Below are 26,027 nucleotides of genomic sequence, written 5' to 3'. Positions count from 1 at the left end.
TATTCAATAGTTAAATAGCAGCCTAACTGCTCGCAATTGTACTTAGATAACTGTTTAATTGATTTACCGGGGAAGATTGATATGTAAATCAGTGAGTCAGTCTATTAGACGCTGAGTCTTAGAGTAAGTTATAGTAAATACCTGCGGTTTTATATATTAGGGCTTAGAGGTCGGTGCTTTGTGCTTCTCTATAGCAAGACTAGTAACGCAGGGGCCTCAGGCGAGCCAGCACATGACCAACATGCCATGCTTATTGGTAGTAGTCCCTTAGCTCCCTTCCTCTGACGTGGACGAATTACCAGCGGTGAAGCTTACTTTCGATAATTGTAGCGTATAAACTTATCTTTAAATTGAAATTCTATAGCTAAAGCTGTCAGTGTGCCAGGCCTCTAGTCCTGCGAAGTGAAACGTGGTGTTATAAAGCGATGCATATTAATCACACTAGTGATATCCTTTATCTTATACTAGTTATTTCTAATAAGTAAGATTTCTTATTTAAATGCCTGGCCCTACTAGGCTAGGAGATTGACCAATACATCAGCTTTATCAGTCACATATTTATTAATATACACAGTCATTCTAAAACTGCAATGCTAGAGCAATATAGGATCAAGGGATGGCCAGAGTGAAAGCCATAGATCCAGATATTTATGGCAATCTGAATGGCTATATATAAGCGCTGTATTTTAGGTACTATGTTCCAGTTAAGACTGGTAGCTAAGAGCCAGCCCAGAACGATTACTCTTAGTGCGACCTAATGTGTGTTGACTGCAGACCAACAGCATAAAAACATAGGCGGCAATGATATGATTCTGATATTTGCAGGGGTGGATTGTTAATAAAACAGAGGACAAGTCCCTGTAGTAGCGAGAATAACTTGATATTCTGTTTAGAAAATGTAAGCTCTTTTTTTACTGTCTTAAGACTTTATTTTCTTAGAATACTAACCTTTCCTCTTCTACAGATACTATCACCAAAGCCACTGTAACTTAACTTTTATTACAATGAGAACTACAAATATCTTTATCACACTCATTATGCTTGTTAGCGTTGCAGCACCAGCACCAATTCCTGAGAAGCAGCTTGCTGATATGGATCTCATAAAGCGGGAGCCGGGCAGAGTCAGTAATGCGATATGGACTATTGCGTCTATGGAAGAGTTGAAGAAGAAGATCATAAAGAAAAAGCAGGATGAAGCAAAGTCTAATATTTAAGTGTCTTTTATAGCCTATCTAACAGGTGTACTAAAGCATTAAGTCGTTGTATGGAGTTCTCTACTAGAGTTTAAGCTCGGCCGACTGTTTGCAGGTCTTTTAGTTTAGTTTTAAAATTGTGAACAGTTGCTGCGAATTGACATTGGGATAATTATTTACCATTTCTGATCCTTAAAACAGGTTAGTGGCTTCTTGATAAACATCAGTTGGGCAGCAAGGGCTGCTCTGAATAAACGCCAGAGGTGATACTATGCATTGAGCCATTTTGGGGAAACGAGGGACTGTTTCCTCTTCGACTATGAGCTTGGGTGCAAAAGCAAGATCATTTGGAGATCTGGCAGATCTTCTTTGTAGCATATGGCAGCAGAAGTGGCTGATAGTTCTCGCTAGAGGTTTCACTATAGAGTCCATTGCTGGCCTGGTGAATTCTCTGCAAAACTTTGAGGTGGCCGTCGTACATTGGACCACCGCTCCAAATAATCCCGTTCAGCACCAATCGAAGCATCGACATCCCAAACAGCCACCGAGCTATCAATGCCAAAGGTGGCGAGATAATTGCGCTGTGAAGCACAATGATGTTGGTCAGACCTCGACGATCTATCCGTGGAAATGCTCTGCATAACCCTGCTTTTACCGGATTTGCTGATGAACCCTTGGATGAACACGTCTGCTTCATGCTCGTTTCCGTAACTCGGCAGATGAGTTCAGCAGCCAGCCTGTTTTTCAACTCGGCCTCGATACTATAGCTTTTGTTCATGGCTGAGCAGTGGTGTCGGACCGCCTTGGGGAAATTGAATGCCTTGTAAAAGTCTTCCTCCAGCCGAATGAGAGCTTAAGGAGCCTCAAACGCACGGTTAATGTAGCTGACACGGATGTTGTAGACAACGTGGACATACGTACGTCGACCTAAGATGTATCCGAATTGTTGAAACCCTCGTAAACGCAACAATGCAATAGTCCCAAGAGTATGAGCCGTCCAGCTATTGATGTCGCCTTTGCCAGTGGAGACGATTGATTCGAAGAGACCCAACGTAAGCACAGCTGCTAGAGTGGCATTGAGTATTGCCGTGGCTGGGCCAGCAGGGCTAGCATTGGTTTGGCCCAGCGCTGTTGAGAACTCTTTGAATGCATGATATGGAGTCTCTTGGCTCCGATGACGTCTGACTAGGGCAGTCATCAACGCAGCTCATATTGTGTAGGCCAGAGCGTCCTGTGCAGAGTTTTGCAAGATAGCCTCGGCGTATAGCTGAGTTGGGTAGCTGGTTAAACAGTGCTATCTATATGAGAGTATGAGATATTATATAGCCCTATCAGTAGTTGGGACACTGATGGACAGACTTGGAGAGCCCTGAGAATTGGGCGGTGACGGCGTGGAACGTTCCGCAGTATGATTGGCCTTTAAAGGCTAAAGAATACTTTAGATAATTACTACTTATCTAACAGGTTATACAACTCGGACATGTCGCTGCATCCCCGCATCCCCGCATTACCTTATCTTCCTTCCTGTTTGAGTATGCAATCCCTCGAGACATGCAGGATCGTTGGGGTTGAGGCACCACCCGAGTTGTAAAACAGAGAATGGGTGGGTTGATGTCGAGGGTCTTCACGTTAGTCGGGCAACCGGGACTTGGCTGAGTGAGAATAGAAGTTGTTTACCATTCAATACGTACAGATACTGCGATACTAACAGCGTGCCGGCTTGGTATATAAGCCCCAAAAGCGACCGTACTCAATGTTCGAACAGTCACAACATTTCATTCTCATTCAGTCTTCTTCGTTCTTACTTATCACCAAGTCATGGCTTACAATCATGGTCTCGGGGTCTTTTCCCCAGCCCTGTACAAAGCTCTTCAAGCTGGCCTTTGTTTTCGTTCTGGCCTATTTTGTTCAAGCCGATGACTTCCGCCCTATCTATCACTTCGTCCCAGACAAAAACTGAAAGAATGAGCCGAATGGTCTGATCAAGATTGGATCCAAGTGGCATCTATTTTTCCAGCACAATTCCAATGGTAACTTTTGGGGCAACTTGAGCTGGGGCCACACGACTAGCACAAACTTGGTCGACTGGACTCATCTCCCTGTTGCCATCTCAAGCACTAATGGTATACAGGCTTTCACTGGCACCTCCTTCTTGTTAGAAGCTAACACTTCTGGGCTGGGAACCTTTAGTGACCCACCATATCTCGCGTTTTATACTGGATACTTTCCCAGTAGCGGCGTGCAAGACCAGCGGCTTGCGTAAAGCTCAGATCAAGGAGATACCTGGACCAAGTACAATGGGAACCCCATTATCTCGCAAGAGCAAGAGAACCCCCACGATACTACGGGGGGATTGGAAATACGTGACCCGAAAGTGTTCTTCCACAAGGACTCGGAAGCCTAGGTCATGGTCCTTTCCCATGGAGGACAAAACAAGCTGTCACTTTGGACTTCCCCAGATGCCAAGGCCTGGACATGGAAGACAGACCTGAAGGCTGGCGACATACCCGGGCTTGCAAGTAATGTTAAAGGTTGGGAGGGTCTGACTTCTTTGAACGTACCGTCAAGGGCACTTCCGACACCAGATGGGTCCTGTTGATCACTCCAGCCAAGGTTTCACCAGCCGGCGGCAACAAAGCCTTTGCAGTCACTGGATCATTCGACGGCACCACATTCTCCGCTGATGCAGTTGACTCAACTGACACGTGGCTCGACTTCGGACGTGATTGGGACGGCAGAATGTGCCTTCTTCTGATGGGCGCGAAATCCTTGCCTCGGTCATGAACAGTTATGGAGTTGACCCACCAACCAACACTTGGAAGGGGATGCTGTGGTTCCCGCGTACCTTCGAGCTACAGAATATCAACAACAAGCTTCGATTTGTAAAGGAAACCGTGAAAGAGATTGAATCAGCCAGTACTTCACTCGTCAAGTTAACCCTAACGAAACACTCGGACCTGGTTCCACACTTCTATCAGACACTCGTGGAACAGCTCTGGACATTCAGCTCTCCTTGATTCCCTCCCCTGGGTCTGTTGTATCTCTGGCAGTCAGGAAGGGAGGCTCGCAGCAGACTATTATCAACTATGATCAGTCCAAGTCGGCTGTCAGTGTTGATCGTAATCAGGGTGGAAATACATCTTTCAACCCGAACGCAGGTGGCCGAATGCAGGTGGTATTCACACAGCTAACCTGTCGGCTGATCCTGACGGTACTGTTCATGTGCGTGTATTGGCTGACACGTGCTCCGTTGAAGTCTGGGAGGCCTGGGTTAGGTTATTATCTCTGACCTCATTTTTCCCAGTGAAGGCTCGGATGGTGTGGCTCTCTTTACAAGCGGTGGAAGTGTAGTGGTGAAGTCAGCAGAGGATCGCTCCCTTGCTTGACTCCTGAAGTCAGATGATGATCATGTTGCTTGAGTGATGCTCTCCTCTTTTCTTATCTTCTTTTCTATCCCTCCTTTCATTCTCTGATCGTTCTTTTAGGTCTCATTATTTGTCTGCTCGGAGTGGGCAGTGATCAGTGGACCGGGTCGCGTTGTCCTTCCTTCTTACTGTGGCGACTCTATCATCATTGTTGACAAACACGCATTAGGGAGATTTCGTCTTATGCGGGCCTAGACGTTTGATCCTATCGGTTCAATATTGCAATAGTGTCAATCTCAGAAACCTTCAGCACCCCACAAGCTCAAGAGATCCCTTTAAGCTACCTAGTTAGCCATCAGGTCAGGCTAGTAACGCCTAACTAGTCATGCTATAAGCCCTATAGAGTTGGGTATAATATTGAAAACATGTCTGTATGGAATGGGGCAGAGGAACCTTTCAAGAAAAAGAGGGCGGATTATGGAGAGACGGCAACACTCGGAGCAGCTTTTGGGTGAGATTCATCCACGACCAAGACCCAAATCCCCGTCTAGGTTCTCTCTACCGGAATAAGCTCTCAGTCACAAGTCACAACTCCAAGTAACACTTCTAGCCTCCAACTTCCCAAACCCGGCTAGGATAACAGAATGTAGTTACGGACATCATGTAGCCCTTAGGTACTGCTAAGAATAAAATAATAATAACAAACTTCATTCTTAGTGCTTCCTCATGTCAAACCACTTGCCACCTACTAAGGGTATAGCGCTTTTATCCAATTTCCCTGTTGGTGTCCTTTTAATATCCTGTACAATCTCTATCACGCTTGGCACCTGAAATCGAGCTACACGCGCAACCGACCATTGCCAAAGCTCCTTCTCTGTTACTGTGCTTCCTGGATGGAGCTGCACAGCTAACTTGAGGTCGTCCTCTGTGCCCGGACCCAGCTGTGATGGCACGCCATATGCTGCTGCGACGACGTCTGGGTGACAAAAGAACTCATCCTCCACTTCTTTGGCGTTGACATTTTCGCCGCGTCGGCGCACAACATCTTTGTCTCGGCCGACAAAGTACATATTGCCATGTTCGTCTACCTTGGCTAGGTCGCCCGTGTGTAGCCAGAGATTTCTAAATGCTGAAGCTGTATATGCAGGATCGCCAAAGTACTCTTTCAGCATAGCGTTGGGATGGTCGCTGCGGATCAGAAGATGGCCGGGAGTGTTGGCTGGAACCTCGTCACCCCACTCGTTGATGATACGTATTTGGTATCCTGTACGCACACGCCCACAGGATCCTTGCGGAGAAGGAACCCCAGGTACTTGGAAAACAGGAACGCCGGACTCGACACTTCCGTATAAAGTGATTAATGAATGGCCAAACCTCTGCTCATACTCTTGCGCGAAGTTCGGCAGAGGTACACCCCAAGTAAGACGAACGTTGTGGTCACGGTCTCTCTCATTGGGATGTTGCTTGTACGTGATTGCCAACGTAGCTCCCATGTAATTATAGACAGTGGCCTCTGTGGCTCGGATCTCGTCCCAGAACTTGCTGGCACTGAATCGAACAGATAATGCAGCAACGGCGCCGAGCAAGAGGGCGGGTACCATGGTCAATGCTGTGGCATCCAAATGGAACAAGGGGAAAGGGCAGTAAAGTACATCACTATCACGCAGTTCGCAGCTTTCGATCAATGCCTTGCCCTGGAGAAGAAAGTACTCATGTGAGAGAACGCATGCCTTAGACTTCCCAGTGGTGCCGCTGGTATACAGCAAAGCTGATGTTGTTGCGGGAGTGACGATTACTGGCTCGGTAACAGGTGGAGCCAAGCTCATCAAATTGGACAAGCTCTGAGGACCAGTCCCATCCGAACTGTTAACAAAGACGGAAGCATTGTCAACCACATGAGTCTGTTGGAATTCAGGCAACAGTGCTTCATCGGCGATGGCCAACTTGGGCTGAGCGGATGTGATCACACCTTTGAGCGTGACAGACTTGAGCTCAGGATTGATTGGTACCCAAATCGCTCCCAGTCGATTAACGGCCATCCATGAATACGCCATTTCCACGCTGTTTCTCATCATGACCAGAACTCTATCGTCTGGGGTAATCCCAACCTTTCTCAGTCCACCAGCGAGAGCCCCGACCGCTGTATCGAACTGTTGGAAAGTGACCTCTTGACCTCCAAAGCGAAAGAATGGTCTTTTCGGGTAATTGACGGCAGAAACAGATAGTGCCGCATTAAGGTCTCGAATATCGCCCTTTGCAACATCTTTGGCATCATGACCTAGCCGTGCTGTAGGGACCTTCCGAGCCGCAAAGTTGGCATAGCCCAACGCTGCATCACTCTGGGCGAAGCAGTGACTGGCCACGCTCACCTCATCCTTCAAGCATGATTCCATGTTATCGAAAAGCGTCCTCTCTAGAGATGCTTTGGAGGATGCCAGTGAGACGCTCGGAAGCTCGGAGAGTTGCCTAGCAAGCTCTAATGCGCGCACTTTAGGATCATGGCTGATCTCTGTCAGGAGACCAAGCTTGAGGGCTTCATCAGCATCCACCCAGCGGCCAGTTAGGAGCAATTCCTTAGCTTTCAACAGTCCCACCATATGGGGCAAGCGAAGGGTGATGCCTCCAGTAACAGCGTGGCCTAGTGAGATTTCTGGAAAGCGAAACTTGGCTCCGGGCCCACCGATGACGAAGTCTGCTGCTAGCGCAATCTCTGCACCGCCGCCGATGGCGAAGCCCTGGACGGCAGCAATAACGATGGACTGAGAGGATGATGTAAGACGAGTAATGTCTTGCAGCTGGTCAAACGCCTGCTTCAGCTCCTCGGCCGAGCCTGTTTTTGGTGCCAGAGACTGCTTGAGGTCTTCGCCGGCACAGAATGACCGGTCACCTTGTCCCTCGAGAATGATGACGCGGGCACTGACATTGGCTCGGAGTGCTTCGACAAAAGAAGAGAGTAAAGGAGCATTCAAGGCGTTCAACGACTTTGGCCGGTTCAGAGTGATTCTTACAACCGAGGGGATAGGGTGCTCGACAAGCACCACTGGGTCAGACTCGCGGTTGTCCATATTGTATATGAAAGTCAAGTATCCAATTGAAGAAAGGGATCAGATAATAAATAATAATACAAATTCAAAGTGCCAGGCGACAGTTAATAGTTGAGAGGACATGTTTCCCACTTCATGTTCTTATATACTAAGGTACCTTAAAGTCAGGAGCCGATTTCGGACTTGCAGATAAGAAATTATATATCCTTCTATATTTATTTGGGAAACTTATTCCGATCTAGATGCCCCGTAAAGAGAAAAATACAGCATGCTATAGCGAGTTGGTGTCTAAGGATAGTAACAAGTAGCTACATGACTCTGATAGCAGCGCGGTCTGCTACTACCTCCCGCGCTATACTTATTCAGGAGTTGCAAGAAACGCATACCGAGCATTTCCCCACCTGATTGCATTAGTGTAAAACCAAGGTTACGTGCCAGTTGGGTAGCGGGTTGTTATCGCTAAAATACCCAGGCGATGCTGTTACAAGAACGTGAACTGGTTTAATGTCTAGTATGAGCCGTTTTTTGTTGACTTATCTTTTTATGTTGAGTCGATCTCCGAAAGCAATCTAGGGCTAATGACGAGGATAATTAAGTTGGGCATACCGCCGAGCCCTGTGTCCTTTCTTTTATGTCGTTTTTCTATCCTTCTTTCTGTGTTTCACTATCTCGTGTTCTTTACTTCTTTTACTAGGCACCCCTACAGGACCCAAGTCTCTACAACAATGGCTACCCAAGAACAATCAACTGCGACTAGTGGTTTTCAAACAATTCAAGATCTGTCCCAGCATCTCGCCTCTATAGCTGCTTCTCATCCAGCTACCGTCGAGCTTCAGCAAAAGATCGGCGTTGAAGTGACTCGCTCAGTATTGACTGTACGAGAAGAATGCATTCAAAATAACCCGACCTCAACAACTTTGGCTGGTCTCGATGCCATCTCGCCATCTCCATTCGTATACAAGGATGATACAGCTGGGCATGTCCTAGCATTCTATCATCTTGGACACAAGCTGTCTGGCCATTCTGGCCTCGTCCACGGCGGCATAGCAGCCGTGTTACTGGACGAATGCATGGGGAGAGCGAGTTTTCCCCGGCTGACTGGCAAGATCTCGGTTACGGCAAATCTCAATTTGAACTACAAGAGTCCGATAAAGGTAGATAGTATGATCCTGATCCGGGCCGAGGTTACGGCTGTCCAGGGGCGGAAAGCGTGGGTTCGGGGCGTTATTGAGAATACAGAGGACGGTGCAGTATTCGTCGAGGCCACGGGGCTTTTTATCGAGCCAAAATGGGCAGCATCGCTGGGAAAGTTGCTTTAGGCGAAGTGAGTTTGGGGTAGTATACATCAACGTCCAAGCGGTAAACGAGCTTCCCTATGGGCATGCTTCCATAGGGAGCAATATGCTAGTATAGATCATCAAATAAGCAAACTATCGCATCCAAGCTCATGCATGATCTGTTTCCAATCCAAGGTAACCTTTCCAGGATCCAGACCACTTTGCTGGCTGATGACCTTCCGTCTCCGCCATATTTCATGAAGGACGACTTTTATCGAAGTTCGACTTCCTATACCCACCGACGTTGCCCAATCGAGCCACTCCTGTGCTGTCGACAAGTCTTCCTCCGTGTACGCCTCGGCTGCGGCGACGAAGGCTGGCCATGCTGAAAAGTTGCCTGAACTGTTGGTAAGAAAGTCTGACACGTGACTCAGGGTGTTGTGAACGTGTTGTTGAATGGCGTGTGGAGGTACGTCAAGTAATGTCCGGTAGGAATAAATATACGTTGCGGATATGAATGCTTTCGCTTGATGTTTGGCCTCTAGAGGGCTATCGGGAATGAGGCCTGTGCCATTTTGGACTGAATTGAGATGTGAAAGGACTTCGTGAAGAAGTTCGTTTGTCGTTGTCTGAGCTCTGTCGCCAGGTGCTATGTGCCTGAAGTGCGTTATTTTGGCAATACATTCTAATATGCAGCGTGGCGCCCCGATAGTGAAGATGAAATCAGGTGTGGACAACATCCCTAGAGGATCCGGGTTTCCAGCGTTTGATGACTGATAATTCGCGTCGAGATTGGAGCGACTGTGCCATGTAGAGGACCCGGCTATAATTTCTATCACGCCGAGGCTTTCTAGAGAAGAGCGAGCCAAATCTGACAATATCCAAGAAGAGGCCTCGTTGTCTAGCTGAAGAAGGGTCCTTGCTCCTCGTAGGTGGTGTTTCCAATCTGTGGAGTGACCACGGTAGGCCTGGAGAGTGGTCGGGGAAGATGACGCTTATAAAGGTGCCAAAGGTAAAAGCCCGGCCTTGATGACATACCTCAGCAAATATCAAGCTCATGATGGAAGCTAGCATGGCCGATGAGTCGATCTTGTTATGTCCCAAATCATGTTTTAGGTGCGACAGTGCTGCATTGTAGTACTGTAACGCAATGTTGAACATATTGGCATCGTTTCCAAGCAAATGAGCGATATTGAATGCTGAATGGGCTAATATTGCCCGGTGCAGAACCTTTTGGCCTGATAACGCAAGTTTAAAGCGGCAGTGGCCCAGTAGCATTGCCACGGATTGTGAGGATGTTCGTATGGGAGCATTAGGCTGGCTACGTGGTTGACGTAGTGATGAAATAAGAAACGCTCGTCTTGAAACGGACTCGTGATTGAGTCAGGACTAGGCGGTTGCAGCCCTCCTAAATGAGTTGTATTGAAGGAACGTACTGGCGGTTTAAGACAATCAGGACCCGAGGAGAACACGGAGAAGGGATTGTGACATCTAGGCGTCCAAGATGATAGTCTATGGTTGGAATGGGCACCGGTACATGAAGGGTCCTGATCGCAAGAGAATATCAGTAGGTCTAAAAGCTCGCTAGATAAAGTCTTAAACCCTGCCCATGTTCATTCTATTGCGTTTTTAGCGGAAACAGAGTTACCCGGGATGTTGATGAGTAAAATCTAGAGAGGAACAATGATAAAGGAATAATGATAACCCCGAGACATTGAATTACATACCGCTTCGCAAGATACGCCGCCCATCTGTTTGAATGGGGTCGTTTTGATTCTTTTCTGTCCATACCAGCTTGTATTCGTAGCCAGAGCATTGGATGCCCATACGTCGACAGTTAAGACACCAGGGACGTTCCTCATCACACTGAATAAGTTAGCCCGCGCGGACTGTTGAATTGGTGCGATTTATCAGCAGTTTCATACCTTCACTTTACGTAACCGGCATTTCCAGCAACCCTACATGACAACGTAAGCTGTTTAGACCTTGTGAGCTCTCATGCATACATACGGTAAACGTCCGATGGCGGCGCCGTGCACCCTGCGTTGGTGGCATATGTGGATGGCTTAGGTGAGTCTGCTATAAACTCCTTAAGATTGGGCGTTTTAGTTGCAGGCAGTCTGGGCTTGGTAAGAAACGCAGCGAAAGTTGGTGATGTTTGTAATGATGTAGATTGTCCCCTCAGGTGAACGCTCGCTAGTAGTGGTCCTACTAGCTGCTCGGATTATTGCAAATTCCAATAACCCACTTTTTGTACTTTGCTCAATACGTAGATAGGCCGCTCAATCAGATTGACAGTCAAGTAGGCACCCCAACAGGTTGTATATAAATTAATGCGATATTGGGCAATCATATTGTTAGCAGAGATTGCGTTGTTTTTCAAAGGCCTTTTAGAGACTTAGTACATGCTCTTTTGGCCTTCATGCTGCAGTTTCAGGCTTGGCCTTTAGTGTAAGTGTTTATTGAATAGAATTGACAGGTTAGGGACACTCTCTTTACTTCGACTTTAAGATCAGTGCAACATGGAGTTACCCCCATGAGTAATTGAGTGTCTGAGAACCTAGAAAGGGTATAAGAGTTTAGCGGTGTTTAGCTGTCAGGAACCCGCATCACGCTACATAAAGCAATCGCTTACACGTGGTTACCAGAGAGGCAAGGAGGGATATGATAGTTATTACCTCGCAGTGGACCTCTATGCAAGTCATCATTCAGTTTGGAACAATAACCGAATGTTCTGTGCCGTTGCTCCACGGATGATCCCCTCGGTGAGTCGGTGAGTGAAACATTCCGTCCAAGCCAGCGTCACATCGAGCGCCTCGGAATTGTTTGAGACAATGGATAGCGAAATTGGTGTTATGATCCGCAAATAGTACCTAAACTACATGGCACGAGGCCATGTCATGACAAGAGTTTGAGAAACTCGGTGAGTTCTTGCATCCGGCTGCCCGTCATCCCGCGTGCATTGATCATCGAAGTTTGGTAATCGTACCACTTCAATTGGCTGTGATTGAATCTTCAAGACTCGAAAGGTAATGGATGACCTACAAGGGTTGATGCCGGTTGTAATCTCATTAAAGTGCCTCATCACTTGCGGAGAGCTATTTCTGGGGATACAAACAGTGAGATTTCCTCAGTGGGGAATGGAGTAAGTCGTTGTACCACTGAACTAACGTATCTGTGTAGAATTCCAGCGGTTGACTGTTAGTGCCAATGTCGTGCTTTGATCAAATGCTGACTAAAGGTGAACCATCGTGAAAGATCGGAACTGAATCATCTGATGACTCCGGGATATTCTCGCGGCACTCAGCAACCCCAATTTCTTGGGCACCTTCATTCTCCAAGGCAGTGCAATATTTACATTAACAGGGAATAATACCAAGCCAGGTAAGACGGCAACTTGTAGCAGGACAATGGACGTCAACGAGACTCCTTGAGACAAGATCTCAGGCGCTTTGACGCGTTGAAACATCCCGAGATGCGGCAGATACAAACAAAGCCTCAGCACGGCACAAGCAAGCAAAAATCTGACACGATCTCAATTGAATCTTTGTACTCTTTGCAATTATTGGCAGCGTTGGAGAAGCCAAATTGAATCAGCAGATGTTCGACACCCAAGGCATGGAGAAAGCAGCCCATTTACTCCACAATCCACGCCACTTGCGCCCCCGCGTGGTACGAATCTGACAAGCCCTGAGACTGGGGTCGGTGGGCTGACCTGATGAATCTACTATACGGAACTCACCGGTGATATAGCAAGATATTGAGACAGCTGAGAATAGGGATGGAGGGAATTGATATAAGATAATGTCCAATTCATCTTGTTCAAGCCATCATCATCACACAATTCTCTTCAGTAAAGACAAGCATCTCATCTCCGCTCATATCACACGCTGTGGTATCTATCATAAACAATCACACTTCAATTCTTTAACGAAGATTCATCATGACGACCAACTCATTCGGCGGAGCCCTCCCTCGCTTTGACTTCCCGTCACAACCAGCCCCAGCTGTATCCCGTATGGCGCGCATCCACAAAGCCCTCCCAGTTGTATTAGTCGCAGCAACAGTGGCTGGTAAGGCCTCTACATAGCGCGTCGCCAAGATACACTAACAATTGGTAGCTGTAGCACTCAAGACTACCCAAGAGGCCAGAGAGTCTCACACCTCCGTTCCCGCCATGTTGTTCGGCCGCGCTCCAGCTCAAGGCCTGGTACCTCGAAGACAAGGCATTATTGACAAGCAAACCATTGACTCGGGCGCAAAGCCGAACAAATAACAGGCTTCAGATTTAAATGGAATTTATCTGTCAAACGAATGAATAGGATGCAAGTCTGGGACATTATATTAACGAGAGCTGGGCTGGACCCCGTATATCATTTAATCAATATGAGCACTATTAACACGCTTCTTGAAATTCGCAACATTATTAAGCTGCCAAAATGAGATCAAGGTGAGGAGCATTGACCACTTCTAGAACGTTTGTCAGTACTTGCTGTTATCTGCAGTGCGCTAGAAAGCCTGGTAAGGGGGTTTTTCCACACACGCATGTGATTATGTGTCGTGACAGCTGCCAGATTTGGCACCACCGAGGCGCGGTCTTCCACAACTGGCAAGTTTTCGACCGTTCCTACAGATGGCGCTTCAATCACGCGGGGATCTAAGGATAAGCTCTTCCTTTAAATGAGAATAAGCGAGCTCAAAACCTTATCGCGTTTCATCACAAGCCTTTAGTCTTTTAGCCCATGTGGTGGCTTGCTTCTAGAACTTGCTCAGCGAATAATGCCCACCCAGAATGAGTCACGACAAGATGGACTCCAGCCCACTAGCTCAATCCTCTCTAGTGAAAGCTGGGGTAGAATCTGGGGTAACGCGATACATACATAGCGTAAATCTTATGTGGTCTGACACTGATTCAGCGCCCTGATGTCATTTGCAGCTGAAAGATTAATCCTTGTTCCTCCACACCATCACCAGAGCTTCCCCTGAGTTATCGACAGCACTATTGAACGCCCATCAGCATGTGTGAGTGGTTTTCTAATACCCCGACCCTGCTTTGATAACGTTTTAAAACGAACAGTTCTCCCGGGCTCGCTTCCCCTCCATCCACAGTGGATCAGATCGACAACTAAGCATGGCTTTATCCTCGACAGTCGAGAAGGACATTGCTATTGCATGCATTTGCTCCGCTCTTATCCTGTCACGATGCGCCTATCGTATCTACCATCGGTACAGAGGCAATGGGGGTTCCCATCGAATCTGGCACGCCGACGACATTTACATGGCCCTTGCTCTGCTGCCTCTCACCTCGCGCACCGTCTGCATCGCCCTATCATTTACCTTGAACCCCTCCAGCTCACGCCTGCCTGTAACCAAGGAGGAGGCGGCAGCTCAGAACACAACTGTCGAGAAGCTTGAACATGATCGGACTGTTGGAATTTCACTACTGATTGGCACTCGGTCGAGTTACACTCTGATGTATGACTCCTTGTCTGGACGTCTGTTTAACATACTAAGACCTCTAGTCTTTGGATCTTGAAAGCTGCCTTACTTTCCTTTTACTCTCGCTTCGTTCAGGTGACAAGCTGGGGCAAGGTGGCAGTCAGGCTGCTATGGTTTCTCTTGCTTGTTTCTCTTATTGTTGTTATCGTAGCGATATTGGCAGAATGTCGCCCGATGTCTCTGTATGAGTCCCATGTCTCTCCGGCCGTTCATTGTTAATCGTGTCAGGATGTGGAAGCTTGCTTCTAAGGAGAATCGTACGTCTCTATTTTCTTGTTGCTTTGCGATAGTGACCCTGATTCTACCAATGAGACTGACACATTACAGAACCTGTGTGTCAGAAAGGCATTGTTTACTTCTTCGCTCTAGCCGCAGGCAATATCAGCACGGACATTGCACTACTCATACTGCCTTTTCCGACCCTCTCAATGGCGAGATTGAATACGAGAACGTAAACGAACCTCGCAGTTCTCGATGAACATTGCGCTGACAATCGACAGTAAGATCCAACTCGGAATCTTGTTCAGTATCGGCATTCTAGTCATTACGATTACAATTGTGCGAGTGCCTCTTATCCTCGGCGATGCCATGTCTCAAAAGGCTCGGTCCACAGTAAGTGTTGCAGGCTGGAGCTCACTCATACCAATAAGGAGTCTGACTTCAATTAGTGGGCAACTATAGAGATTCTCTGCGGTTGCATTGTGGCCAACACGCCTTTCTTTTATGGGATCTTGAGAGAGCTTGGGCAACACAAGGGTACACAGCCTTCAGCTTCCGATCCGAGTAGATCGGAAGGTCCATTCTATCTGCAGAGCAAAGGAGCAGATCACCGCTGTTATGAGCTACAGCCTGCGAACAGTGATGCTGCTCATAGTGATGCCGCAAACAGTGATGGGAACAATAATTCACAGGAACTAATCATCGTACCATAATAATAAATCTTCTTAATTACCATTGCCAATAAGACAGAGGAGCATCTCACGACGAAAAAACTTAATCTAGTTTACCCACATGGGATGAAACAGACAAATCAGCTCTATCTTAACTGACACTCCAATTACCATGTTAGCTCGCCAGCTGTCTATAGCTCGGGGTACCGCCGTTTAGAAAGTCCAAGTACTGCAGGCACTCCAAGTCATCAACAAACTCTCTCTTCCGCTTGTCCACGACGAGGACCTCTTCGTGCGCGCGCCACAATTCATGCTCCAAATTCGGTGCTACCAGGCTGTAAATGACACAAGCCGTAACCTGTCCTGGAACGTTTACGGTAGTCAACTTGGAGTTGATGCTTAGACTCCTGCAGTATCTTGTTCTCATAGTGGCAGAGCTTCAATCGTAAACCGCCTTGTTTGACTTTGTTCATCCGTTCAGCACTACATGTTCTCACGAAGCGTGATTGTGAACCTCGATATGTCCCATGTTCATCTATGCCTCCACTACTACCCGCTCAACAGAGCTCCACTAGTACTGAATTTCTGTGTATTGATCCTTCTAATGTCTTTCACTATCAGTATCCGCCACTGTGGAAGGGTCGATGCCTTAGTCTGGACTGAAATTCACGCCGCTCTCGCCAATTTTACGCCTTGGTCTCTATCATGCAATGGCAGTGGTACCTTCCACTGGACAAGGCATATCCAATAGGATCGCGCGTGGTGCCAGAATAAGTATTCTCTTCGTTAAGTTGCCAGGTTCCGACAACAAATGAAGTTTGCCACTGCGAAGCAAACTAGCAAAGCCTGCCACTGTCATAGGGCTCCTTGGCCATGCGACATACTTCGGCAGCACCTGGTCAGTCACATCTCAACTTTAGACAACTCTTCAAACCCAGAACGCAACAGAATCTCGATCTTTACCATCAAAAGTTCTTGACCGACACCAGCATCACGATATCAACAACTCACAAGTAAACACAGCAATCCCTCAACATGACCATGACAGATGACACTCAGTCTCGTGTTAAGTCACTCGAGGAAGAAGTGGCCGAACTGCGACGTATGGTATCATCTCTCTCTCTCCAGACATTCAACCGATATGAGGCCCAGAACGCTTCCAAGGGACTCTCCGATGACGCACATACCAACAGCAACGCCGTGAGCACCCCTGCACCTTCAAAATTGTCTCTGATCTACGGAAGAGGAGATATGCGATCCTACCTCTCGACTCCCGATCCCAGATTCAAAGAGGACGAATGGCTCTACAACAAACCTCCGGGCTGGGGCTGGTAAAAGGGGTTTCTTCTCTGGGCCAAACAAGGTACTGAGTGGGCTTTTCCCCGCTACGTATTCTCTTATCTACAGCACGAGAATGCCGGACAATGCTCTGTCGGAGATGGTTGCGATCATTGGCAAGAGGGAAACGACCCTCCCACAGGAACTGTGATCTTGGAAGTTCTTTGTGCTGAGGTCAGCACATTCGAGGAGTGCCTCAGTCTTGGATCAACCCAGTGCCCTGACTTTGAGCCAATCCACAGAATGCCGACCGTTTTCTTCAATAAGATGCGGCCCAACTTCGAGGTGCTGGAAACCGTGAATGGTATCGATAACGAGAGATTCGCAGTCCTGATGTTTCGACTCATCAATGATCAAGTCGGCCAAAACCATTGGATGGATAAGTTTGGGAGACTCATTGATTTCGGCGCCTTGGATTGAACAGCCGTAGATGGTCTTGGGGTTGGAGAACGGGGATCTTGAGGCAGGTTGGTGTGTATGTACACTCAGTGACCTTATGGGATTCGTGGACTACGGTAGCATGTCATTCAGTTGTGGATTTGGTTTTGATGGGGTTCCCATCTTTGTGAGTTGACTAGGTGGTTCCTGACTTGGCCACATTGGCCTTTGGAATGCGGAGACTGTTATATTCTGGATGTTCGAGGACACGCACTTCTTAGAGAGACGGCGCAGTAGTTCTTCAATGGTAGTACCATATCTCGTCAATAAAACATACTTTATAGAGCCTTCTGCTTTATCATAAACTCTGAAAAGAAGCCATCAAGCGAATCATAATCATCAAGCTCTCCCACATACGACACATACTGATCAGGCCGCAAGATGACTACACATCCCTGGTCAGGCTTGATACCAAATGTCTCATATAGCTTTCCATGTCCCTCATGATAAGACTCATCATCCACAAAGATCTTGTTGTAATCCCAACCGTCAACCTCGTGATACGGTCGTAGAACCTCTGGGAAGTCAAAGATCTCGTGGTCCTGACGTTTCGAGGCGTGCACCGTGATCACTTCAATGACGGAATCGTATCGAGCTGAGGCCGGTGTGAAGCGCTTCAGGAACGAGGACTCAGCTGACAACTTGTCGCACAGTGACTTCAGTCGTTTGTTCTGGTTGTCGAGATCGATATCTCCGGGGAAGACCAGAACTCTCCATGATCCATTGCTTCGGAGAAGTTCTTGCAGATGCCAGGGTCTAGCATCAGACTGGCTGAGAACCTTGACGCTGGGCATGCGCATGCCGAGCTTGATCTCTGGGGCCAAACTCTGCCTCTTGGCAGCGATGTCCTTCAGACTAGAATCATCAGAAGTAGGTTTGGCGACAATGTTGCTTTGACCATAGTCCACGGCTGGAGTCCGTTAGCTATGAGCGTCAAGTCTATCGAATGAACTTACCAATTCCACTGGCGAACAAATTGCCCTTCTCAAACGCTTCACGGAACTCATCCATACTGATTCCCTCTTCGTCCATGATATCCTTTGCCGGGCGGCCAGAAAAGAGGCGAGAGAACTTGTGATCGAAGTCAATGAGAGCTTTAGCAATGCCCTTTCTCTCAGTCTCGTAAGTCTTGAGTATCGATCGGCTAGCAAGGCCCTTGACAACATTGGCGACCTTCCAGCCGAGATTGAAAGCTGAGATTGTTAGCTCGGTCAAGAAAATTGTTTTGAGGTGAACGACTCACAATCTTGCATGCTGACATTCATACCCTGACCAGCTTTGGGGCTATTGGAAATTGTCAGATATTTGCGTCATCCTTGAGATCGGAGAACAAACCTGTGAGTGTGAACAGCATCACCAGCGAGGAAGACCCGGTCGTGCGCCGAGAAGTTAGATCCGACACGTTGTCCGATCTGATAAGCCGTCCACCAATCCAACTTGCGATACGTCAATTTGTAAGGAGCCAGAATCTTCTGAGCGGACTTAAGAATGACATCAGGGGTGATCCATGACCTGTCAGCTCGTGAATCCTGCTCCCCAATCTTCGCCGTTGTCGTAAGCTGGATATACAGTCTGACCAACTTGTTCTCTCTCGGAATGACCATGACACTACCCGAACTCGCTGAGTGAATCGCACAGCGTTGTCTGATATCAGGGAAATCCGTAATGGGCACAATATCAAGAACACCCCAGATGTAGTCCGTTGATTCACCCTCAAGCTTGAATCCGAGCTCCTTTCGGACCCATGAGTGAGCGCCATCGGCACCAAGCATGTACTTCGCCTTTACCACCTCGACAGTATCGGCCTTATCGTTCAGTTCAGCAGCTTTGAGCATGTCGGCTGTATCATCTGGCGAAAGGTTGCTGCGGAACAGACCGTCCTGAACCGTAGTCCCATTGGCAGATGTTGATGTCTGCTTTGGCTGAGCCTCCTCCTCACTGAGATGTCGAAGGCTGACAGTGATGGGGTATGCATCTGGGTCTTCAACAACCTTGGGATCGATCTCCAGGCTTGTTGGCATGACACCCCGCTCAACTGAGATTTTTCCCTCGCTAAAGTCGTTGATAGCGTCGAGGAAGAATCTCTCAATGCGACCCTGATGAAGAACAACCTGTTGAAAGCGACTGATGCCAGGAATGGTGTCGGCAATCCTTGAGCTTCGACGAAGAACACCCTTCTCATCAGGGTTCCAAAGAGAGATTTCGAGCATGTGATTAGATTCAATCCAAGCTCGGTGCGCAAAGCCGAAGGAGTCGAAGATCTCAAGTGTTCGGCATTGAAGACCGTCTGCTTGACCATTGAAGACCTACAAACTTGTCAGTTAAGCCTACAATAAGAGACGATTGAGCTCACCTTTGTTCCTCTCTTGTCGACGATGCGTGTTTTGATGCCGCATTTGGCGAGCCATGTTGCCATCATGAGACCGGCAGGTCCGGCTCCAACGATGAGAACGTCGACATGGTCCGTCTTTGCACCAACAGTCATTTTCGTACAGATTTCGTATTTTCTCGCAAGGAGCGGAGTGTCTGATAGTGCGGTAGTGGTATCGTCAATCTGCCAAGATGCACTCGCAGGATCTTATACTCATTGATGATTTGAAGAGGGTCAAGTGATGCAAGGGCGAACCGACAAGTTGGTAGATCCGAATCGGAAGACGGGTGCTTACGTGCCTTGACAGATGAGATCGGAACAGTTACGAATGGCCCTCGAGTGAATGGTCAGGCCATATGTACAGAAGCCACATTATCTAACACTTCGTCGGCCTTGATAGGTCGAGGCTTGTGTCGGAATGACCATCTCGAATTGACGGCAGATTTCCGTCAAGACCTTAGCCCAACTTGGCTCTAGCTTGCGGGGTAAAGATGGGGACCAGTTGTGAGTAGCGAATAGCATCGAGGATTATCGCTAGCCACTTGCTGATAAGCTTATCCGTTTTCAATAGAGGAGCAGTCATCAAGTCAAGTTGTCAGTCCCGATCTACGTCCGGGGGAAAGGAGCAAAACTATCGGAAGAAGAATAATCTGGGGTATGGTCAATCGAAGCCTCGTATGCAAGTGCGGGTCTCCAGTTTCGGATGTTGGTTGATCATGCAGTTTGACATTTCCGAAATTCTCTTCGGATTCAGGGTAGTCCCCATCCGAGATGGAGGTTTAAAATGATCTTTCGGATACTCGATCGCAGACACATGGTGTACAAAAATATCAGTATAAATGGCGGAGGCATTCTTTGCATTGTGTTCTCAGCGCTGGAGCGTTGATGCATTAAAAATGTTTCACAAAGGCATGAGTAATCTCACCAAGTCAACTAACTCTCCCTCGACAGGGATTCTGAGTGGATACTGGATACTTCAATGAAATATGTAATTTCCAACGCAACTCAACATTAGAACTGGTCTTATTCCTTACCCAAAGACTCCCATTGCTCCAATCTAGTCAACCATTCGTTGGCTTCGCCTACCAGCTCCCCATCATCTTCATCCGAACTACGCTCCAAGTCCTTCACCAGCGCTTGAACATGTTCTCGCATCGGCATCCAGCTCTTACCAACAGGCACACAGTCATATACAAAGTCAATCAGGAAGTGCTGATATTCCGTATCCTTCTCTTCATTTGCCTTGGCCAGAAATTCCGCTGCAACAGCAGCCGCAGTCTCAGGAAATCGAGCGAGCTGGTCTCGACATGGCGTGAAAGCCGGATTGTTCGCGTCAACAAGCCACCCAAACAGCTCAGGCATGTACGGCCTCATCTCTTCAGCAGTGTGAACACGCTCTGTAAGCGTGCGATCGCTGACCATGTCGAATTTGTCCTTGCTGACCCAAACTGCTTTGGGATCTGCGGCAAAGCGCTCAAGAAGACCGGCGTTCTGAATGAGAATAGACGTCTGGGCGTGATGGGATGAGCGATGCGCAAATTCTGAGATGTCAAATGCGGCGAGTGCAGCCAAAGCTGGTCGATAAAGCTGGAGCTTTTCGAGGGAGAGCTTGAAAAGGACAGAGTACAAGGCTTTCTGATGCACCCTCAATGTATCGTAATCTTCATCCTCGATAGCAGAAGTGAGAGCAGTCGAGACGGCTTCGACGGTACCAGGCTCTGATGCACGGGACCTGATAATGTCGATATCCTCACTTCCATCCTCGAAAAGCGTCTCTCGGTCTGACCAGAGCATTGTCGGCACCTTTTCAGCAAAGGCCTTTTCGCCCAGGGCGGTCAATTGTTCGCGGTTCATAGTGATCAAATGCCGACGTGCAAATGAAGAGTCAGCCTTTGGTGGAATGAGAATTGCGAATTGAGGTCTCGCGCGGTTGGCAATTATGAATCGCCTTACAGCTTGATGTGTTGATCGCGCAAGCATCACCAGAAGGAGTCAAGAATAATTCAGCAAGCGTCGCTGGCAACAGAAGAAGGGAATGACTCAGGATAAATAATCCAAGCCTTCAAATTGGCCCAAAGGCCGATGTCATCAGCAAAGAGTGACGCATGAATAATGTTACCAGATCTGGTGTTCGTGTCACTGAGCTGAATCTTAGTCGAGGCGCTAATGGCCTTCGCCAGCGACTGACCCTGGAGCTTCACTGTCATCATCCCCTGGCATCCTTGAAAATGCGCCTGAGCTAGTTGCTTCGCCACCGCCAAACGGGCTCAGCCTTATCAGTCACGAAAGCCGGGGGTCCAGCCAAATGTAAAAGCTGCGCTCAGCAATCACGAAGTGCAGACAGGCGACTCTATTCGGCATCTTCACATTGATCATTGTCAGTACACATAAACAAGAAACATGTCAGTTGTATCGCCATCTAGATTATGGAAAGGACGGTCTAAAACAGCTTATAACCTGGCATGATATGGGCATCCCAGTTATCCTCAAACTCATACCCCATATGCTCACCAGCTCTCCTCACAAGTCGCTTCGCTGGACAATCACTAACAGTCGTTGATGTGGAAGTAGTCGTCGTAGGAAGAGTAGTCGTGAACGCAGTGATCCCAGCCTCTGAGCAAGCCGCGTAGTATTCCTCGGGAGAGTCGCAGTAGGTAGCATAGACAGGAACCTCAGTTGGCTGGATGGTAGTGGCTGTAGGCTCTCCCTCTGCACGGGCTGCAAGGGTATTCATCGCAGGCCGCCAGGTCGGGAAGGCTGTCGGAATGCGGAACGCGACTTCGCGCTTGAATACGGTTGAAGTCCTGTAAATGTCAGTCTACGATCGAAAAAAGCAGGAAAGAAGTCTTACTCGGGGTATGGGCTGACAGTGACTGTGTTCAGTCTCGAACAGTCAGCCAGACGGCTCTCTCGTGGAGGCTCGCCGTTCAAACCATCAATGCCGACAAAACAGGCATCGGAAGAAGTGGTCGGTTGAACAGCATCGGACGAGGCAGTCATCTCTGCTGTGGTGGTCGTCTCAGCACTGGACGTTTCGACTCCGACGATCTGTCCATTCTGACATTGTTCCTCTGCATCACCATGTTAGCAAGATAAAACGCAGAGGCTACGTGTCCTGCATACCCTTGTACGCCGTGAGAGTCACAGTTTCACAGCCAACAGGTTCTGACCCAAAGGTGATGTACACCTGTCCATCAGACTCGGTCTGACAGAACCCAGCCTCGCCGAACGACGAATCCGTCCATGTAAGACGACCACTGGCGATTGAGAATGTCGTCGTCACTGAATCAGCTGGTGGTTCGCCCTGAGCAGCAAGCTCCTGAAAGCCACGGCCGGAATAGTAAATAGGCACTCCATCCTCCAAGAGCTTTCCCTCGTCGAGGCGAAAGACCGAAGCAAAGGTGCATTCAGTCGGACTGTTGCTGCCCACGAATGTAGCATCTCGCTTCCATAGACGACGTTGAGGGTTAACCTGGAAGATGATAGCCTCGCCAGCGGGTACGGATGCGCTCGTTGTAGTGGTAGCTGCCTCCATAGTAGTCGTGACTTGATCAGAAGTAGTAGGCTCGCTGGTCGATTCACTGGCGGAGAGCGTGCTGAACGAAGCCCCACCAGGCTTACAAGGCCCAGCCGCAGCATAAGCCGTTAGCACAGCAAAAACCAGACTCTTAGCGATCATGGCTGCAATAGTCTATGGATGCAGAAAGTCAAAGCAGAAACCACCAAAATCGCAAACGTGCGACTTAAGAGATAAATATGGCAATCTACTCCGTAAATCGTACTTCATTTTAAAAGCACTTTTTAGCGCTGACCGGCCAGCCGTTGTGCCGTATTTAGTCAGGGGTTTTAAGAAACTATTGATGCTAGGTGCTTTGGCGCTGAAAACTATTGAACTGCCTAGAGCCAAGTCGGAATTTATTTACTGAGGTCCCCGCCAATCGGGCGCTGAAAAGGAAATTTGATGGCACCAATCGGGCAAACTGTCCTATTGGTCGGATCCCAAGCGAGTGTACTTGTCTTGTATCACATTGTAGCGTGGCTCCCACTTTGACCTGTTATGCAATGAGTACCCTCCACATTGAGAGTGACGGAGCTGGCTGTAAGCGACGTCCTACATCAAGAACAGGAACATGATGCGAAGAAGAATTACGAGGAACCGTCAATCTTATCTTATCGAGTGCGATTTTCCGGTCAGCATGTTCATGATGGAGAATAAAGACCCGTTGCAAGTGACTGAGGCTCGATATCTTGTGAGGTAAAAGGTAGACCCTGGTTTAGAAAGCCAGCCTCGAATCAGTATCATACAATTCACAGCATCCTGTTCCTTTTCAACAGCACATCGCTCTCAGGCGCATATGGATGAATACGATTGACGAAAGACCCGTCCTCAATTAATCTATTCAATGTTCTCTGCCAATTACCGGCCATCTCTCTGAAGCGACTTGGGATAGCTCAGGCATTGCAAGGTCGCACAGAAATCGGGTTATAACAACCAGTTACAAACGCGTCACCTGCAGGAAAAAATACCATCCAACTCTTTGCCCAAGGCCAGTCCGTCGCCCTCGATGAGCCGCTCACGCAAAGTGACCAGGCATCCCCGCTTCCGCGATTTTGACGCCCTGGAAGCTTTGAGAAGACGCGGCCTTGAATGCGCTATCAATCTTCTCGTTGCGGGTGAATGAAACATCGATGGTGTTGTCAAGGACGGTTGGACCTCCTTGGATGTAAGAGTGGGTAGTGAACACTGCCGTGAGACTGCACTCCTCGCATTAATCCTTCGCGTCTTGTGATCGACTATCTGAGAGACTCTAGTCTCTGTAAAGAGTTCTAGACACTCATGGTCGAATATCACAACAGCCATACTGAAGACAACTTACAAACATTGGACGCCTGTTTTCAACCGCGAGGAGGTTCATATCGAGAACATAACACGTTACAACAGCGTCTTTGAATCGATCATTGACTTCATGGGCCCTGACTGAACAACTTGCATTGTGTCAGCACATCTCCTAGCATCCTTCACCGTACTCATCACAATGGAGAGTGGTTTGAACATTATTACCATCGTTTAGAGATGATCTTGTGACAACGAGCGAGGAACAACGAGCCGCTAGAATGGGGGAGTATCATGATGCCGAGTTTCCACTGCGTGCGGTCTTTGCCGAGGTGCCGTTTAATCTCGTCGATAAGCTTTTGGGGCAAGTACTGCCGAGCGGTATTCGGCCGAAAGCTTCAATACAAAACCTCGTGTTTGCGAGACTCTCACGGAGCAAACACAGCAGGTGTTCCATTTTCCTAAAGCCGAAAAGGTCAATTCACGCCAAAACAACATCCCATTGTCATCAGCTTGTTCTCCGCCTCTGTTGGGTGTACAACACACCAGTCACTTTGTGCATGCCCCGCCTCCTCTATCATGAACCAACTGATGATTCAATATATCTCTCAAAAATACAAGCTCACTTCGGCACCTGTTCGGGCATATGTCGCTGCCGAGAAAGCGGGCAGAAGCTTCAGGATAATAAACCCTAAACACAAGAACATCCAAGACAAGCCATGCTGGAAGCTCGGCGGTTTTGGTATGTGTTATGCATCCCAATCAGGCCAACTGCTCGGCGCTAACAATGATGGCGAGTACATCAAGGCACTGGAGGAGTCAAGCTTTGCGTATCTGATGTCCGTGTCGGCATTTCTCACCAAGAGTATCCGCCACAAACAGAAAACGGGGGGCGTTGACCTTCTGGCATTGCAAAAGTCAATTTGCGGAGAAACAACTCAGCCGCTCGGGATGATTCGGGAAAACGTCAGGTTGAGCTGTGGCTTGAAACGGAACAACAACAACAAACAACAACAACAACAACCTCCTGTCGTTTTCTGTGGGTTGCAATGGAATCAAGAGAGAGAGATCAACCTTGATGGAATATTTATCGCAGTCAACACGACTCAACAGAAGAGGCCCTCAACAGAAAAACAGCTCATCGCATGCCGTGCAAATTGATACCATTCATATTTAGTTATATTGGCAACTCAGCTTCCAGGATGGAGGAGGTGAAATGATCTGCAACCCTGGATCAACATCAGTCTACAGTTGAGCCCATGTTTGCCAATTTCTTTGTCGTTGGAAACGCGTTCTACTGTATGAATGATCAGACTGAGGCAGACACATGCTAATCATTAGTGGCAACGAGACGTTCAAGTCCTTGCTGCAAAATGATCCTGAGCACTTGGTTTTCTTGACAACCAAACACAACGCAAAGATTGACCGACATCAAAGATACGCGAACATGCAACAGGGAGGCACCTCGATCGAGAGTCACATGGGAGTTTGACCAGATCAGAGTTTCCGAGAATTGATAACAATAACAGTAATGCCACAGATCGTGACTGATGTCGGCTTTTCTTTTTAACGTTGCCTGCCGATAACGACGTGAAGGTTGCGGCCCGAAACGAATTGAGGGATAAATACAAAGCGCCCTTAAAGTTTCTCCTACAAATGCTGATAAGGAACTTGTATAAAATGACCGATCCTTCCCTTGGTGAGTTCGAGATCTAATGTTACATTTAAACCCCTTTTCTAACCATTATCCTAAGACATTTATTCCTTCAAGAAGCATC

General features: G+C 48.0%; 8 protein-coding genes across 8 annotated transcripts; 4 read left to right on the top strand and 4 right to left on the bottom strand.

The window, feature by feature from the left end:
• Window positions 1-5,271: 5,271 nt before the first annotated feature.
• FTJAE_9382 (long-chain-fatty-acid ligase) lies at window positions 5,272-7,623 on the bottom strand (the record flags this gene model as incomplete). The annotated part of the gene is made up of 1 exon (XM_037356298.1): window positions 5,272-7,623. The coding sequence occupies one exon, from the start codon at window positions 7,621-7,623 to the stop codon at window positions 5,272-5,274; it is 2,352 nt and encodes a 783-aa protein (XP_037203634.1).
• Window positions 7,624-8,327: 704 nt separating this feature from the next.
• FTJAE_9381 (uncharacterized protein) lies at window positions 8,328-8,921 on the top strand (the record flags this gene model as incomplete). Its single annotated transcript, XM_037356297.1, has 1 exon — window positions 8,328-8,921. The coding sequence occupies one exon, from the start codon at window positions 8,328-8,330 to the stop codon at window positions 8,919-8,921; it is 594 nt and encodes a 197-aa protein (XP_037203633.1).
• A 3,901-nt stretch (window positions 8,922-12,822) lies between these two features.
• FTJAE_9380 (uncharacterized protein) lies at window positions 12,823-13,155 on the top strand (the record flags this gene model as incomplete). The annotated part of the gene is made up of 2 exons (XM_037356296.1): window positions 12,823-12,952; window positions 13,001-13,155. The coding sequence occupies 2 exons, from the start codon at window positions 12,823-12,825 to the stop codon at window positions 13,153-13,155; spliced, it is 285 nt and encodes a 94-aa protein (XP_037203632.1).
• An 855-nt stretch (window positions 13,156-14,010) lies between these two features.
• FTJAE_9379 (uncharacterized protein) lies at window positions 14,011-15,310 on the top strand (the record flags this gene model as incomplete). The annotated part of the gene is made up of 5 exons (XM_037356294.1): window positions 14,011-14,354; window positions 14,607-14,635; window positions 14,706-14,829; window positions 14,879-14,990; window positions 15,047-15,310. The coding sequence occupies 5 exons, from the start codon at window positions 14,011-14,013 to the stop codon at window positions 15,308-15,310; spliced, it is 873 nt and encodes a 290-aa protein (XP_037203631.1).
• Window positions 15,311-16,303: 993 nt separating this feature from the next.
• On the top strand, window positions 16,304-16,603 carry FTJAE_9378 (uncharacterized protein; the record flags this gene model as incomplete). The annotated part of the gene is made up of 1 exon (XM_037356293.1): window positions 16,304-16,603. One exon carries the CDS (start codon window positions 16,304-16,306, stop codon window positions 16,601-16,603), a length of 300 nt encoding a protein of 99 aa, XP_037203630.1.
• A 210-nt stretch (window positions 16,604-16,813) lies between these two features.
• FTJAE_9377 (phenol 2-monooxygenase) lies at window positions 16,814-19,529 on the bottom strand (the record flags this gene model as incomplete). Its single annotated transcript, XM_037356292.1, has 6 exons — window positions 16,814-17,063; window positions 17,402-17,954; window positions 18,001-18,237; window positions 18,288-18,328; window positions 18,380-19,350; window positions 19,398-19,529. 6 exons carry the CDS (start codon window positions 19,527-19,529, stop codon window positions 16,814-16,816), a joined length of 2,184 nt encoding a protein of 727 aa, XP_037203629.1.
• Window positions 19,530-20,438: 909 nt separating this feature from the next.
• FTJAE_9376 (uncharacterized protein) lies at window positions 20,439-21,269 on the bottom strand (the record flags this gene model as incomplete). The annotated part of the gene is made up of 1 exon (XM_037356291.1): window positions 20,439-21,269. The coding sequence occupies one exon, from the start codon at window positions 21,267-21,269 to the stop codon at window positions 20,439-20,441; it is 831 nt and encodes a 276-aa protein (XP_037203628.1).
• A 586-nt stretch (window positions 21,270-21,855) lies between these two features.
• Window positions 21,856-23,094, bottom strand: FTJAE_9375 (uncharacterized protein; the record flags this gene model as incomplete). Its single annotated transcript, XM_037356290.1, has 3 exons — window positions 21,856-22,219; window positions 22,267-22,486; window positions 22,539-23,094. The coding sequence occupies 3 exons, from the start codon at window positions 23,092-23,094 to the stop codon at window positions 21,856-21,858; spliced, it is 1,140 nt and encodes a 379-aa protein (XP_037203627.1).
• Between the last annotated feature and the right edge of the window lie 2,933 nt (window positions 23,095-26,027).

The sequence above is a fragment of the Fusarium tjaetaba genome, assembly GCF_013396195.1.
Source record: "Fusarium tjaetaba strain NRRL 66243 chromosome Unknown NRRL66243_c0000212, whole genome shotgun sequence".
Classification (NCBI taxonomy): domain Eukaryota; kingdom Fungi; phylum Ascomycota; class Sordariomycetes; order Hypocreales; family Nectriaceae; genus Fusarium; species Fusarium tjaetaba.
This window is presented reverse-complemented; position numbering and strand designations above follow the sequence as displayed.